At 46.4% G+C, this 15,821-nt stretch overlaps 1 protein-coding gene across 2 annotated transcripts in view; it reads right to left on the reverse strand.

The window, feature by feature from the left end:
* LOC118386926 (polypeptide N-acetylgalactosaminyltransferase 14-like) overlaps window positions 1–15,821 on the reverse strand; it is a 130,644-nt gene that overhangs the window by 56,404 nt on the left and 58,419 nt on the right. The window contains exon 3 of one of the 2 annotated variants that reach the window (XM_052523656.1): window positions 8,457–8,555. The exons of the other annotated variant lie outside the window; for it this stretch is intronic. Within the exon in view, the coding sequence (XP_052379616.1) occupies window positions 8,457–8,555 (99 nt within the window). The remainder of the gene's footprint in view (window positions 1–8,456; window positions 8,556–15,821) is intronic. 2 annotated transcript variants of the gene reach the window in all.

Here is a 15,821-nt window from a genome sequence, read left to right on the forward strand (position 1 = left end):
CAAATTACTTCACCTTTTATCCCAGTCTGAATCAAGGCACATCTACCCTCTTCTCCTCCCTCGCAGGCCCTCATTCCCTCTACCTACCACACCCACAAATTATCTCTCTCACTCTCTATACCCTGATCTACACCACTCCTCCCACCTAAAGCTAAACCTCTCTCCTCTCCTCTCCTCTCAGCCTGGCCAACTTCCTGGAGAGATTACACACACCAGTGGAGAGCAGAGCATGTCTACCCAGACAGCCAATCAGCATAACCATCCCTGTCCCATTACTGGTCAGGCGTGCTCCGGTGATAGCGGTGAAATTATGGAAGGGGACAACACAGTGATGCTCACAGGACTCAAGGTGGATTTGCTGTGTGATTTGTAGCATGGTGTGAGGGCATCTCTCTCTTTCCCTTCCTTTCTCTCACTGTCTTCCCGGCCTCTCTCTCTCTCTCTCTCTCTCTTTCGCTCTCTCTCTCTCTATCTCTCTCTCCCTATCTCTCTCTCTCTCCTCCTCTCCTGTCTTGGTGAATAATTAGAGGGCTGTCAGGCTTGGAGGTCTGTTCTTCTATCGCTGTGCATGCTGGACCCATTCATCACTCCATTCCCCTCCTCCTCTCCCCCTCCTCTTCTCTCCCTCTCTATCCCGCTCCATCCACCCTCCACTGGCGCCTGATCCTCATGCCTTTATTAATGCCCCCTGACAGAAATCCGTTCCTGGTGGCAACGGGAAAAGCTTTACAGTAAGACAGAGCCCTGATTCAGCTTCTAAATGCAGCCTAATCAGGGGAAGCGGATGACTATAGCCCTGTGGGCTATATCTAGAACAGCAGCATCACTAATGTCTGCTGTAGACTTTATTCTAGACTGTATTTTCCCCTCTTTTTATGACAATCAGTCGGTTTCATATGAAGACTAAAATGCAATGTATTGGGCATGAATAACATATAAGTGAAAGTTCTCTCGAACCATGTAAAATACCTAATATAGTGTGTGAGTCAGTGGTAAATGTGGCGAGAAGTTCTGAGAAAACACAATTGAGTTGAGAGTCTCATGTGGGAGTTCCAAAACTGGGCTCAGACCGATACTGTAGAATTTGGCTACGACACTGACTGTTCCAAGAACATCAAACCCACTGAGAAAACATTTAGTCTGCGCTGGATGTAGACAATACCGTACGTCCAATCTATTATTGATTGTCGGATGACTGCTAGATGAAAGATTGACAGACATTTACATTTACATTTAAGTCATTTAGCAGACGCTCTTATCCAGAGCGACTCACTACAAATTGGTGCATACACCTTATGACATCCAGTGGAACAGCCACTTGCATCTAAATCTTGTTGGGGGACAGAAGGGGGATGAGAAGGATTACTTACCCTTACTTACCCTATCCTAGGTATTCCTTGAAGAGGTGGGGTTTCAGGTGTCTCCGGAAGGTGGTGATTGACTCCGCTGTCCTGGCATCGTGAGGGAGTTTGTTCCACCATAACTCACTGTAGTCATCTACAGTTTTGACTGGGCTGAGCGGGAACTGTACTTCCTCAGTGGTAGGGAGGCTACAGGCCAGGGTGGATGAACGCAGTGCCCTTGTTTGGGTGTAGGGCCTGACAGAGCCTGGAGGTACTGAGGTGCTACTTCCCCTCACAGCTCCGTAGGCGAGCACCATGGTCTTGTAGCGGATGCGAGATCTTCTCACTGGAACCACTGGAGTCATATACGGAGGAGCAGGATGATCTGAGAGAACTTGGGAAGGTTGAACACCAGACATCTGCGGCGTTCTGGATGAGTTGTAGGGGTTTAATGGCACAGGCAGGGAGCCCAGCCAACAGTACGAGTTGCAGTAATCAAGACGGGAGATGACAAGTGCCTGGTCATTAGGACCTGCGCCGCTTCCTGTGTGAGGCAGGGTCGTACAGCATCTGCGGATGTTGTAGAGCATGAACCTACAGGAACGGGACACCGCCTTGATGTTAGTTGAGAACGTCAGGGTGTTGTCCAGGATCACGCCAAGGTTCTTAGCGCTCTGGGAGGAGGACACAATGGAGTTGTCAACCGTGATGGCGAGATCATGGAACTACTCAGTCCTTCCCCTGTAGTCATCTACAGGAGGAAGAGGAGCTCCGTCTTGCTGAGGTTCAGCTTGAGGTGGTGATCCGTCATCCACACTGATATGTCTGCCAGACATGCAGAGATGCGATTCGCCACCTGGTCATCAGAAGGGGAAAGGAGAAGATTAATTGTCACTGTCGTCTGCATAGCAATGATAGGAGAGACCATGTGAGGTTATGACAGAGCCAAGTGACTTGGTGTATAGCGAGAATAACCAGAGGGCCTAGAACAGAGCCCTGGGGGACACCAGTGGTGAGAGCGCGTGGTGAGGAGACAGATTCTCGCCACGCCACCTGGTAGGATCGACCTGTCAGGTAGGACGCAATCACGTGGGCATCGCGCCCGGAGATGCCCAACTCGGAGAGGGTGGAGAGGAGGATCTGATGGTTCACAGTATCAAGGCAGCCGATAGGTCTAGAAGGATGAGAGCAGAGGAGAGAGTTAGCTTTAGCAGTGCGGAGCGCCTCCGTGATACAGAGAAGAGCAGTCTCAGTTGAATGACTAGTCTTGAAACCTGACTGATTTGGATCAAGAAGGTCATTCTGAGAGAGATAGCGGTAGAGCTGGCCACTGTAGTCATCACGCTCAAGAGTTTTGGAGAGAAAAGAGAGAAGGGATACTGGTCTGTAGTTGTACCAGACATCGGAGGGATCAGTGTAACTTTTTCAGAAGGGTGCAACTCTCGCTCTCTTGAAGACGGGAGGGATTAGCCAGCGGTCAGGGATGAGTTGATGAGCGAGGTGAGGTAAGGGAGAAGGTCTCCGGAAATGGTCTGGAGATCTAGAGAATCAGGGGATAGGGTCAAGCGGGCAGGTTGTTGGGCGGCCGGCCGTCACAAGACTGCGAGATTTCATCTGGAGAGAGGGTTCAGAGAAAGAGGTCAGGGGAGCATAGGGTAGGGCAGTGTGAGCAGAACCAGCGGTGTCGTTTGACTTAGCAAACGAGGATCGGATTTCATCGACCTTCTTTTCAAAATGGTTGACATAAGTCATCTGCAGAGAGGGAGGAGGGAGGGGGGAGGATTCAGGAGGGAGGAGAAGGTGGCAAAGAGCTTCCTCTTTTAGAGGCAGATGCTTGGAATTTAGAATGGTAGAAAGTGGCTTTAGCAGCTCCCTGAGGAGGAAAATGTAGAGGGAGGGAGTGAAAGGATGCCAGGTCCGCAGTGCTGAGGCACATTTTCCTCCATTTCCCTCGGCTGCCCGGAGCCCTGTTCTGTGAGCTCTATAATGAGTCGTCGAGCCTCCTCCCACCTAAAGGAGGACCTCCGGCCTGGAGGATAGGGACATAGGGAGTCAAAGGATGCAGTAAGGGAGGAGAGGAGGGTTGAGGAGGCAGAATCAGGAGATAGGTTGGAGAAAGTTTGAGCAGAGGGAAGAGAAGATAGGATGGAAGAGGAGAGAGTAGCGGGGGAGAGAGAGCGAAGGTTGGGACGGCGCCTGATATGCCATCCGAGAAATAGGGGCAGTGTGCAGCCTAATCAGGAAGTGTTGGATGAGAGCGCATCAGAGGGAAAAGGATGTACAAGGTAGTGGTTTCATATGAAGACTAAAGGGAGTGCAATGTAGGTTATGGAATAACAGCATCTAGTAAAGATGAGGTCAACCATGTAAAATACCTAATATAGTGGGTGAGTCAGGGTGGGTAAATGTGGAGAGGAGTTCTGAAAAACAGGCAGAGAGTTGAATGAGTCAAATAGACGTGGGAGTTAAAGTCGCAAAACTGGGCTGAGCCGTCCTCAGAATTTGGCATCAAGCTCACTGATGAACTTCCAAGAACATCAAACCCACTAAATGAAAAGGATTTAGTCTGAAAGGGCTGGTATGTGACAGCATGGAATTCAAAGGAGGCAATAGACAGATGGGTAAGGGGAGAAAGAGAGAAAGACCACTTGACAGACATATTTGTGAATATTGTTTTGGGGGAGACAGAGCTGGAAACCTACAAATATTAGGCAATTAACCATTTTCAATAACAAAAACGGATGAATTGGCATCATTCCAAAGCCAGGTTAGGTAATATGTCCTTTCAAAATGAAGCTAACACAAACCATGTGGAATTACTACCGACAATCAAAAGGACTGGGTTGGCAGAGCGGTAGAAATGTGTTTCCTGTACATTGCGGACTTAGAATGTCATTATATTGATTCCTACTGTGTTTATGGGGTGGCTCAGCACTTTACGTCCACACTCACCACCCAAACACAGGAGAGAAGCCCTTTGACTGCCAAATTCATTTCTGTTTCTCCTGATGCATTCCAAAATGCCTGAGTAGGAGGAATACATTATGAGTAAACACAGCATCAATAAAATCCATTGTGGCACATGCAGGAATAGGTGACATTTGGAAAATAATATAGTCTACATTACCCACCGGGCACAGACGTCATTTCAACATTTAGTTTTGAGAAAATTCCTTTACGTTGATGACTTTTTGCAAATCCAAGACATTTTCCACGTCGATTCAACGTCATCACATGGAATGTTTTTTGGGGGAAATTACATGGAAACAACGTTGATTCAACCAGTTTTCCCCCCCAGTGGGTATTTTCTCATTTGTTTAGTACTGATCGTCATGAGTGTGTCCTGAAGGCGCCAGTGTGCGGCACCGCTCTGTGTTAATCACACTACTCACAACCCATTAAGACAAGTTTCCACCACCTCCTTCTCCTCTATGGCTGTCTGGCACAGAGAGCGTCTCGTCAAACATCAGTAGAATATAGCATCCCGGTGTAGTATGGGGTCAATGACTATTTCCCTGTTCTTTAGTTTGCTCTACCTGCTGGGGATATGAAAACACAGGCCTATCCTTCCTGCTCCTCCTCTCCTCACCTCACCTCTCCTCACCTCTCCTGACTTCACTATTCCCCCCCTTTCCTCTCATTTATTTTCCTCTACTTTCCACTCTCATCTCCTCTGTGTATTCATTATCTCTACCTCTCATCCCTTACCCTCCCCTCTTCTCACTTCCATATTATTCTCCTCCCCTTCCCCTCTCTTCTCCTGATCTATCGGTCCCAGCACTGTCTTGGGAGAGCAGGGTCTGAAGAGGGTTTCCAGCCTGTCCCTCCCCCCTCTCCACCTCTGAGGGCTGGACTCTCGTAATAGCCTCTGTCAGCACTAACACAAATCAAAGAGGCCCATGGCCTGCTTTTCAACTTCGCTCTGTATCAATGTTTGGTTCTGGCGTCAGAGAACGAGAGAGAGAGGGAAAGAAAGAGAGAGAGAGAGAGAGAGAGAGAGAGAGAGAGAGAGAGAGAGAGAGAGAGAGAGAGAGAGAGAGAGAGAGAGAGAGAGATGGGCTAACAGACAGACCGGCTGAGGATTCTGGTGGGCTGTGCGTCAGGGGGTCTATCTGGGTCTAACCAGCCCATGGACCCCAGACAACTTGATTAATGCAGAGAAATATCAGGAGATGAGGGTTGTTGTTGTTTTTCTTATTAGCTACATCACCGGCGGCAGCAGCCGCAGCGTGTGGTGGAGGGCTGAGTGAGGCGGAGGTCGTGTAATTACATGCAGGGAGAATGGAGGCCGTCATGATTACACAAACATGCCGACAGACATGGAGCACTGTGCTAATTAAACCCCACCCACTGAGGCTGAGGCCCCTGAGGGCCAAAGGGAGGGTACTGGTACTGTGCCACCTCAGGAGGTATTTAACTATTGGGCTATGTGGCTCAGAGTGCTGTATACAGTACACTACCCTGGACAAAGATGTATGCAATGAGGTAGGCACAGAAAGAGAAAGAGAAAGAGAGAGAGAGAGAGAGAGAGAGAGAGAGAGAGAGAGAGAGAGAGAGAGAGAGAGAGAGAGAGAGAGAGAGAGAGAGAGAGAGAGAGAGAGAGAGAGAGAGAAACATCAACAAATTGGCCACTATTCTAGAAAAATCCTTAGCCCTTGGTGTTAGTCCCCGCAATTCAGAGGTTAAATGCCAGCTCTTCGCAGATGACCTATGCCTGCTGTCACCCACAGCACATGGCCTACAGCAGAGCCTGAACCTGCTAGAGCAGTACTGCCAGACCTGGGCCCTGGCAGTAAACCCCAAAAAGACTAAATCATTTCCAGAGAAGATCCAGATCTCAGGGAATTAGAACAAAGTTCGCAATTGGTACAAAATATATAGAGTACTGCACACACTACAATTACTTAGGTTTAAAAATAAGCTCAAGTGGACACCTTAATGAGGCAGTGAACGAACTGAGAGAGAAAGCACGCAGGGCATTCTACGCCATTAAAAAAACAAGTTCAAATTGAAATACCTATTCAAATTTGGCTAAAACTAATTGAATGTGTCATTGAACCAATTGCACTTTATGGCCGCGAGGTGTGGGGTCCACTTGCAAAACAAGATTTCATCAAATGGAACAAACACCCCATTGAAACCCTGCATGCAGAGTTCTGTAAGATTCTCCTACATGTCCAGAAAAACACAAACCCAATATCCACTAATAATAAAAACTAAAAGAGCAATCAAGATTCTCCCCTCATCCAGCTGGTCCTGAGGCTGACTTCACAAACAATGCATACTGGGGCAGAAAACCTTAAGCCAATATCCAAAACACTGAAGCTAATCCAGCTGGTCCTGGGGCTGAAAAACCTAAAACAACTGAAGCCTCAGAGCTGGTCCTGGGGCTGATTAAGTTTTGAAAAACCTGTTCTAAAACACAGTGAACCCTCTCTCCTATCATTCCCCATCCAGCCCTGCAATTCACAAACCTGTTCTACTAACACACTGAAGCCTCAGTCCCTCATCCAGCTGGTCCTGGGGCTGAGTTCACAAACCTGTTCTACTAACACACTGAAGCCTCAGGACCAGAACATCCAATCAATCAGAATAAACCAAATTTACAACACAGTCAAAACAAAACTACATTGCTTATTGGGAAACACAAGCACAAGCACAAAGCAAAATGCAGTGCTATCTGGCCCTATATCGACAGTACACCGTGGCTAAATATTTCACCATGGTTACTGATCAAAACCTTAGAAACAGAAAACCTGGCTCCCTGTAGAGGAAAGGCTGTGCAACCACTGCACAACAGCAGAACCTGAGACAGAGCTGCATTTCCTGACAAAATGTCAAAAACATAAAACAATTATAGAGTGTAATTTACTCAAATTTGAAACCTATATTCAAGGTTTTAAAGACCTCTCTGATGGGAGTAGGCTACCCATCCTGTTGGGGGAGGACACAGAGAGCTGTGGGTTGGCAGCGCGCTATAATGCTGCTTGCCAATAGATGAGGGACAGTGTCTGACAGACCAATAAACCTGCACATATCCTCTACTGTATGCTTATTGTTCAATGTATGGTTGTTTTGCCCCTTGATTATTGTTTTTACTGTTTTGATTCTTATTATTTTATTATTGTAAATATCTACAGTAAGCTTTGGCAATATGTACATTGTTACGTCATGCCAATAAATCAAATTTAATTTAATTGAATTGAGAGAGAGAGAGGGAGAGAGAGAGAGAGAGAGAGAGAGAGAGAGAGAGAGAGAGAGAGAGAGAGAGAGAGAGAGAGAGCGAGAGAGAGAGAGAAAAAGAGAGAGACGTGTAGGTTTTCTAGATGAATTCATTATTAGAAAAGTAAACTGCTATTTGCTGCTTCTCTGTTGATATTGTTTGGGATGGAGCCTGAAGCTAGGCACCATTATATCCTGAGCCTCTGAGCCTGCAGTGAAGCAACGGCCGCAATTACAAACCTTTTTTTTTGCAGGAGAAGTGTGTAATTGTGATAAAGTTGCAAACGGACAAGCCGTCCAAAAACCACAGGGACGGGCAGGCTGTAACCTACTGGGAAGTATTGTCTTTTAATTGGTTGAAACGGCAGAGAAAATGAAAATGGTTTGGGGCAGGCGCATAAACTGGACAGTTTCTCCTGAGTGGAGCGGTGGTCAGGACTCTCTGCGTGATCATTAAGCGATCACACAGAGAGCTGAACCGGCATCAGGAAAGGTTGACAAGGGAGGCCTGATGCTGGGCTGTATTGTGCTGAGGCAAGCTGCTGAGGCAAGCTGCTGAGGAAAGCTGCTGAGGCAAGCTGCTGAGGAAAGCTGCTGAGGCAAGCTGCTGAGGCAAGCTGCTGAGGCAAGCTGCTGAGGAAAGCTGCCGAGGCAAGCTGCTGAGGCAAGCTGCTGACACCCACGGACAGGGAGAGGTGAGGAGGAGGTGAGGCAGAAGTGAGGCAGCTATGGGAAAGGTCAAGGGTCAGGCTGCGAAGTCAATAGAGGGATTTGGCACTTGGGTGTCTGGCTTAAGTGGGGAGTCCATGTGAGTAAGGCAATGGTCTGAGAGCAAACTGACTGTGACCTAGTCCAGAGTCAGTAAACAGGGCAGGCTCAGGGGTCTCTTACCTCCTGATGGTGCGTAGCAGAGTAGAGCGGGCCTCGTTGTGGAAGGTGATGACAATGGAGGTGGAGGGCAGATCTGGGTCATAATGTAGCGTGGTGCACCTGAGAGAGAGAGAGAGAGAGAGAGAGAGAGAGAGAGAGAGAGAGAGAGAGAGAGAGAGAGAGAGAGAGAGAGAGAGAGAGAGAGAGAGAGAGAGACAGAGAGAAAGAAACAGAGAGAGAGAAACAGAGAGAGAGAAACAGAGAGAGAGAAAGAGAGAGAGAAACAGAGAGAGAGAGAGAAACAGAGAGAGAGAAACAGAGAGAGAGAAACAGAGAGAGAATCAGAGAGAGAAACAGAGAGAGAAACAGAGAGAGAGTAAAGCCCCTTGAATTGAATTGAGAGAGAGACAGAAAGACAGACAGACGGACGGACGGACGGACAGACGGACAGAGAACATTTCAGCAGACCATCAGCCAACAGTTCAACTCGACATAAAACAACTCCTTACAGTTATTGTCGGCTAGAAAGCTACAGCCTTACAATCACTGACTTTGTGCTTCTTTTGATACCTTCACATACTGGATAACAACATCTTACCTGTCTCTGACTGGAATTCCAGAGTCAAAGACACATAGCAAAGCCAAGGATAGGCAGACAGTGTTCTGCACTTCCAGTAAACCATTCAAAATGGACAGTGTTGAGGACAGTGTTGCTAAGGGTAACTAGACAAAAGCATGCTGTTGTGTGAGGAAGGACAGCACTGTGAAAACAATAAAGACAGCCATGCTAGGACAGAAACCTGAGGAGGCGCAGCTCTATAAATGATAGATGAGCAGCGAGGAGCTCATTATTAAAACAGTATCCCAAAACACAGCTACCTCTGACCAGACGATGTGCTGGCTCCCGCGTGGCGCAGTGGTCTAAGGCACTGCATCTCAGTGCAAGAGGTGTCACTACAGTCCCTGGTTTGAATCCAGGCTGTATCACATCCGGCTGTGATTGGGAGTCCCCATAAGGTGGCGCACAATTGGCCTTAACTGACATGCCTGGTTAAATAAGTGTAAAAAACAAATCTCAGGCTAAGCTGGCTGGCCATGGCTGGGGCAGGAACAATTGTCTTAGAAGAGAGGATATAGGACTAACAGCAGATGGGACACACACAAACACACTACCCAATTAGATACGACATACGAAACACTGAGGAATAATAAAGATAATTGGCACACTGGACTTTCCCTCATAACAATCATCAATGACTAACATTTAAGAATTACTATCCATGAGTTCTTTCATAATTTATTGAAAAGTGGGCATTTAAAAAACAAAGGCGCTGTTATTCCTTAGCTCTTTGTGCAGAAGACTATGGCCTTGTCCGAATACCCCTCCTTGCGTTCTATATAGTAGGCCTTTTGGCTATTCCGAAAATAGAATGTTTCATAGTGTAAGACATTTTCGAGAATTGAGTTTGCTTTAAATGCCAGGATGTCCTAGTCATTTAGGCTTTTCGTCTCGTAGGATTCACTGCACACTACTGAGGAAGACGGTCCACTTCCAGACACACATGTTTTTGACAACAACAGCTGATAATCAGAAAAGGTCATGTAACCAAAATGAACGAATGGTGGGAAATGAAATGATGCATTCTCAGTATGGACGAGCCTAGTATGCTGATTTCAGTTGCTCACTGCTAATGTTTTAACTAAACAGTGCGTTCTAAATAGTATGTGCTACGAGTTGTACACCGTATGTTTTAGTAAGTAGCAGGCAAAACCGTAATCGGTATCCAGCAGTGGCATGGTGCAGCACTACCAAAAACATGCCAGCCTCCACAAAGTCCTGCTACATGGCTGAAGAGAGGGGCGTGTGTGTGTGTGTGTTTACTCTGAGACAGAAGATGCTAACCCATCTGTGACCAATGTGGAGAACACAGACTGTAATTCTGTACACTTCTGTTCAAAAGACACCAACAATCAACACCCTCTCTCTCTTGCTCTCTTGCTCTCTCTCACTCTCTCTCACTCTCTCTCTCTCTCTCTCTCTCTCTGTCTCTCTCTCTGTGTCTCTCTTGCTCTCTCTCTCTCACTCTCTCTCTCTCTGTCTCTCTCTTCAGCTCATGATGATTAATTCAATTTTTCCAGTGCAAAGATAAGATAACAAGTCTGACTTGTGCTGAAAGACAGGCGCTGGGGTGACGATAAGGTCACCGCTGTTGTTATTTTCTGCTGTCGTCAACACTACTGTTTTGAGTCACTTCGCCATGAGTTTGATGTGCTTTCTCCTCAGCAGTCTGCTCTGTGTGTGCTGAGATTCACAGAGAAACATCAAGGGAGCTGTGTGCCAGACAGATAAGCACAGGAAAGACCAGCAAACAAACACAAATGATAATTTCACATTTATTTTAAACTTGGCTCAAATCAAATTAGCCATTGAATTCAACAGTTTTCCTGTTGCTTCATAAAAAGCTGCACATTGAGTGCCCTAATGACAAACACTGGTCTCTCTGTGGGATTCTTTCATCCTTTTAGAGCCAGGAAAACAGAGAATTTCTGTAGATGTTTTCTTTTCAAAGCCTGGGTGGACGAAGTGGGTCTTTGGAGACATTATTCAGATTAGCATGCAGATGGTGCTGGAATCATTCATATTTTAGCACGGCTGTTTGTCCTCTCTGTATGTATACAGCCTCTGTTATTGAAGCCTTCTGAAAGTTCACATAAGGGTGAGAGAAACAGGAGTGTGATGGGGTGGTCAGGGGTCAGGGTGATACATGGACATCTGATGCCCCTATCTGTATGTATATCTGTGCCTGAAGGGCCTGTTCCCCAATACAGTACTCCCCTTCAGTGAGTTATTCAAACTGTGGGCAGTACGGACGCGGAGCAGCTGACTGCAACACCTGTCACCACATTTGTTTGCCGCAGAAAAACGCAGATCGGTTGAGATGTACCTGGCAGTTCTGTGTTGTTCCTGTGGCAAAGAGTCAAGTGCTTCTGCTCCTCTCCTATCTCTCCTCTCCTATCTCTCCTATCTCTCCTCTCTCTCCTCTCCTCTCTGCTCCTCTCCTATCTCTCCTCTCCGCTCCTCTCCTCTCTCTCCTCTCCTCTCTGCTCCTCTCCGCTCCTCTCCTCTCTCCAATCTCTCCTCTCCTCTCTGCTCCTCTCCTCTCTGCTCCTCTCCTATCTCTCCTCTTCTCTCTGCTCCTCTCCTATTTCTCCTCTACTCTCCTCTCCTCTTCTATCTCTCCTCTCCTCTCCTCTTCTCTTCTCTTTTATTTTATTTTCTTCTCTTCTCTTCTCTTCTCTTCTCTTCTCCTCTTCTCTTCTCTTCTCTTCTCGTCTCCTCTCCTCTCCAATCTTGCGCTAAAGCCTACATCTATTCAAAGCTATCTGTTTTCTTACACTTGTTTCAAGAGAGCGTTATCTCAGAGGCATAAGCCGTAGCGTAGCGTCACAGCAACAGTTTACCTCAAACACACACCTCTCAACACCAGGCTTTGAGAATCTCAGAAAATCTCCTCTGGCCCACTTAAACGGGGCACAATGCATATGACCTTGTGGGTGGTCAACAGCTACTCTCAGGGGGAGAGAGAGAGCGAGAGCGAGATCGAGAGTGAAAGTGCGTGCGTGCGAGCGCGAGAGAGAGAAGCCTCCAGCAAACTAAACACAAGATACAGTCTTGATGGAGGAAATGGCAGCGTACAACATAATCCCATTTATTTCTGGCATATTAACCAGAGAGAGAGAGAGAGAGAAAGAGGGAGAGAGAGAGAAGAGAGAAAGATAGATAGAGAGCTGTCCTCATTATCCTGACTTCAAGCCATTTGCAATTCACCATGCTCTTTACAACAACACTAGTGCCAAGGCAGTAATAGTGCCCGACTGAGGTGGTCACATTCAAGAAGCTCTGACCTAGATTGTGGCCGGGCAAGTGGGCGGGCACATAGCAGGGTGCGGTCAAAGAACACCCATCTCCTCACACCCACACACACACACACACACACACACACACACACACACACACACACACACACACACACACAAGCCTATAAACCCCACAGGACAGTCTCCAGATCTGGTGTTCCGTTTCATCGCCTGTAATGTAGACACGCCTCTTTTGGAGGGACTATCTGGGTGGGAACATTGGGTATAGTGAGGCAGCCTGGGCCAAAAAGCAACTCTAGCCACATAGGAGAAGAGACAGTGGAGGCTGTAGCAGAGATCTCTGTGGTGGATCCCTACAAAGTACGAGATAGGGAAAATCCTTCAGTATGGATAAGTAACTGAAGGAGAGAGGGAGCCCATTAGTAGTAAATCATTGATTCTTGTCCTGGTTATGATGTGTGTATCTTGTTTTACATTAACACAGAACTACCAGAGAAATGAGTAACTATGACATTCAAATATGATCTTGACTGTAATCTACGATGCATTACACCACCTGCCCTAAGACTCTCCAAGTACCATAGAAATGCCATATCTTCCTCATCATAAGTGACCCTGTATACTTGAATACCATTGTTGGTTTTACAGAAACTAGGACTTTTCCTTAAAATAAGATTTTTTTTCTAGAAGCATGAATTAATTGAAGAGATTGAAGGAAGCTGGTGTTATTGAAGGATATTAAAGGGTCGTTCCACCAACTTGATTTCACCTCATTTGAACATCCTGCCATAAAGAGCCCACATTGAACTTCATAATGCTTTTCCATCTCAAGAGGCTAAATTTAAAAAATGGCTGTGCCTATAGTAAGTGTCTACTACTATATGTGCCAAATAATGTAACAGGGATGATTGTAACAGGGTTGACGACTTCATTTTACATAATCCATAAATCAATCCCCTTGTGACAGAAGCTTGTTGTGTGCAACAGGGTGTGGCAGTGGTAAGCAAGCCCCCCCACACACACACACACACACACACACACACACACACACACAAACACACACACACACACACACACACACACACAAAAAGGTCAAAACAATTCTAGCCTGCCTATCTATTAGACTCATCCTTAATCTCTCTGTGGACCAGCACAGCAAACATGAAACATAATCCATTGAGAAACACTAGTCCACAGAGACAGAGCACAGGAATAATGCCTGAAGTTACAGGGAAAAGGGGCTTTGCTTTCTGAAAACTGCCATAGCTTTCCAATGTCATCGCCAGCAATCCCCTCCTCACACTAGATGGTTGTTTACAGGCTACAGGTTGTGATTGGTATTAGCGCCATAGGCTACAGCTAGCTGGGTTACATCAGGAAAGGCTACCTACTGTACCAACATCCACTCACCAACCTCTCCCTCACCCTCCCTCCCTCACTCACTCCATCCCATCACACACAATCCCATCTGTCAGAGAGCAATGGTGTCTGCAGCCCTGAATAATTGCCTCGCTCATTGCTCAACGCACACACGCAGACACACATACACACACAGACACACAGACGCACACACACACACACACACACGCACGCACACACACACACACACACACACACACACACACACACACACACGCACGCACGCACGCACGCACGCACGCACGCACACACACACACACACACACACACACACACACACACACACACACACAGAAGTCAACGTAGCATGCTGCGCTGTTTAATTGTGTCAGCGAGACCAAAGTCCCCGGGTCAGATTAAGTGTGCCAGACTGCCATCTTAACGGTACTGTACCACAAGGTCACACCGTCCCAACCCCCTCAATTAGACCCTGGCATGTGATGCCAGCCTGGGACACAGGGTGTGGCGACTGGATACAAGCTTCACAAATGTTTTTTTATTGTTAAATCATTTCTAGCCTGTCTATCTACGGGTTACAGGGTCGGCGTGTTATGCTCAACCCGCTCAGTTTTCACCACAAAACACCAGGAAATGGCCAAAAAGAGTAGAACTAGCTCATTGAAGTCAACGTAGCATGCTGCGCTGTTTAATTGTGTTAGCTAGACCAGCTCATATGGTTTTACACTATGATTTGACTATTAGATGTTCAATGTTTCACCATATTGCCACGTTCTGACCTTAGTTCCTTTGTTTTGTCTTTGTTTTAGTATGGACGGGGCGTGAGTTGGGGTGGGCAGTCTATGTTCCTTTTTCTATAATTTGGGATTTCTGTGTTTGGCCTGGTATGGTTCTCAATCAGAGGCAGCTGTCAATCGTTGTCCCTGATTGAGAACCATACTTAGGTAGCCTGGTTTCACTTTTGAGTTGTGGGTGATTATTTTCCATGTCAGTGTTCGTTCCACACGGAACTGTTTCGGTTTTGTTATTTCACGTTGTCGTTTATTGTTTTGTTCAGTGTTCATTATTCTTATTAAACGATATGGACACTTACCACACTGCGCATTGGTCCTCCGATCCTTCCTACTACTCCTCCTCCTCGTCATATTAAAATGAGAGGTCAGTTCACATAACAGTTTTGTCTTTAAAATGAGGGACAGATGTATGTGAAACACTAACCACATTAAATACAAACTCATCTTCAGAAATGACTTTACGATGATGGTGAAGACTTCTTGAGATTAAGTGGGTTAAATAAACATCTCCCTAGAAGTCACAGAGTGTGCACGGAGGGACACGTCAAAATGCATAAAGTGGATGAATTGAATTCTCCATGTGGTCTATATTAAAGGGCACTTCATTTAATATAACAGGCTTTTAAAATGCTATATTAGTGCGCAATTTATACTTAAAATATCAAAAGGGATGCGAAAGGCACTCATTTCCTGGAACAAGCCAGAAGCTCTCCGTCATGAATCCAGGCCACCAGATCTGAGAGTGTACCAGCCAGCTAAACCCACTGCTCTCCCTTCCTGACATCAATGCCTCATCAGGATTTATTCTTGTTCAGGCACATATGTGCGACGTCATATCTCTGATGAGATTTGAGGATAGGAGGCGGAGCTTTCCTCTCCTCTTCCTCTCCTCTCCTTCTCATTAGCACTCACTCACAGGGAATGGTGTGGGTTCGGAGACAGTAACTTTTATCCATCATGTCTGGTCTGCTCATGTATCACACACACAACTAAATCCTAGTCCATAGACGCAACCCAAAGTAGATCTTATCTCCAGTCTTCTACATTAGTGGTATTTTCAACATTCATTAAAATTCACAGCTGCTCCGTGGAGACTGGATATAGTGATTTATTAAAGTGGCGAAGAAAGCCTGTCTCGAGGGAGGATAGTAGGCAATGTTCTGGTTTGAAAATAGAGCTCCCATTAGTATTTTTTATCATATTCATCAGCCAAGTCACAGTTCCTTCAGTGACCAGCAAGAGTTCTTCCTCTGTTTGGAAAACATGAGTGTTGTTTCTGCAGCAAAGGGAAATGTGCACCCTGGCACTCCTAGAATATGAATGTGTTTGCATTAGA

Source organism: Oncorhynchus keta, chromosome 8 (genome assembly GCF_023373465.1).
Source record: "Oncorhynchus keta strain PuntledgeMale-10-30-2019 chromosome 8, Oket_V2, whole genome shotgun sequence".
In the NCBI taxonomy this organism is placed as follows: Eukaryota; Metazoa; Chordata; class Actinopteri; order Salmoniformes; family Salmonidae; genus Oncorhynchus; species Oncorhynchus keta.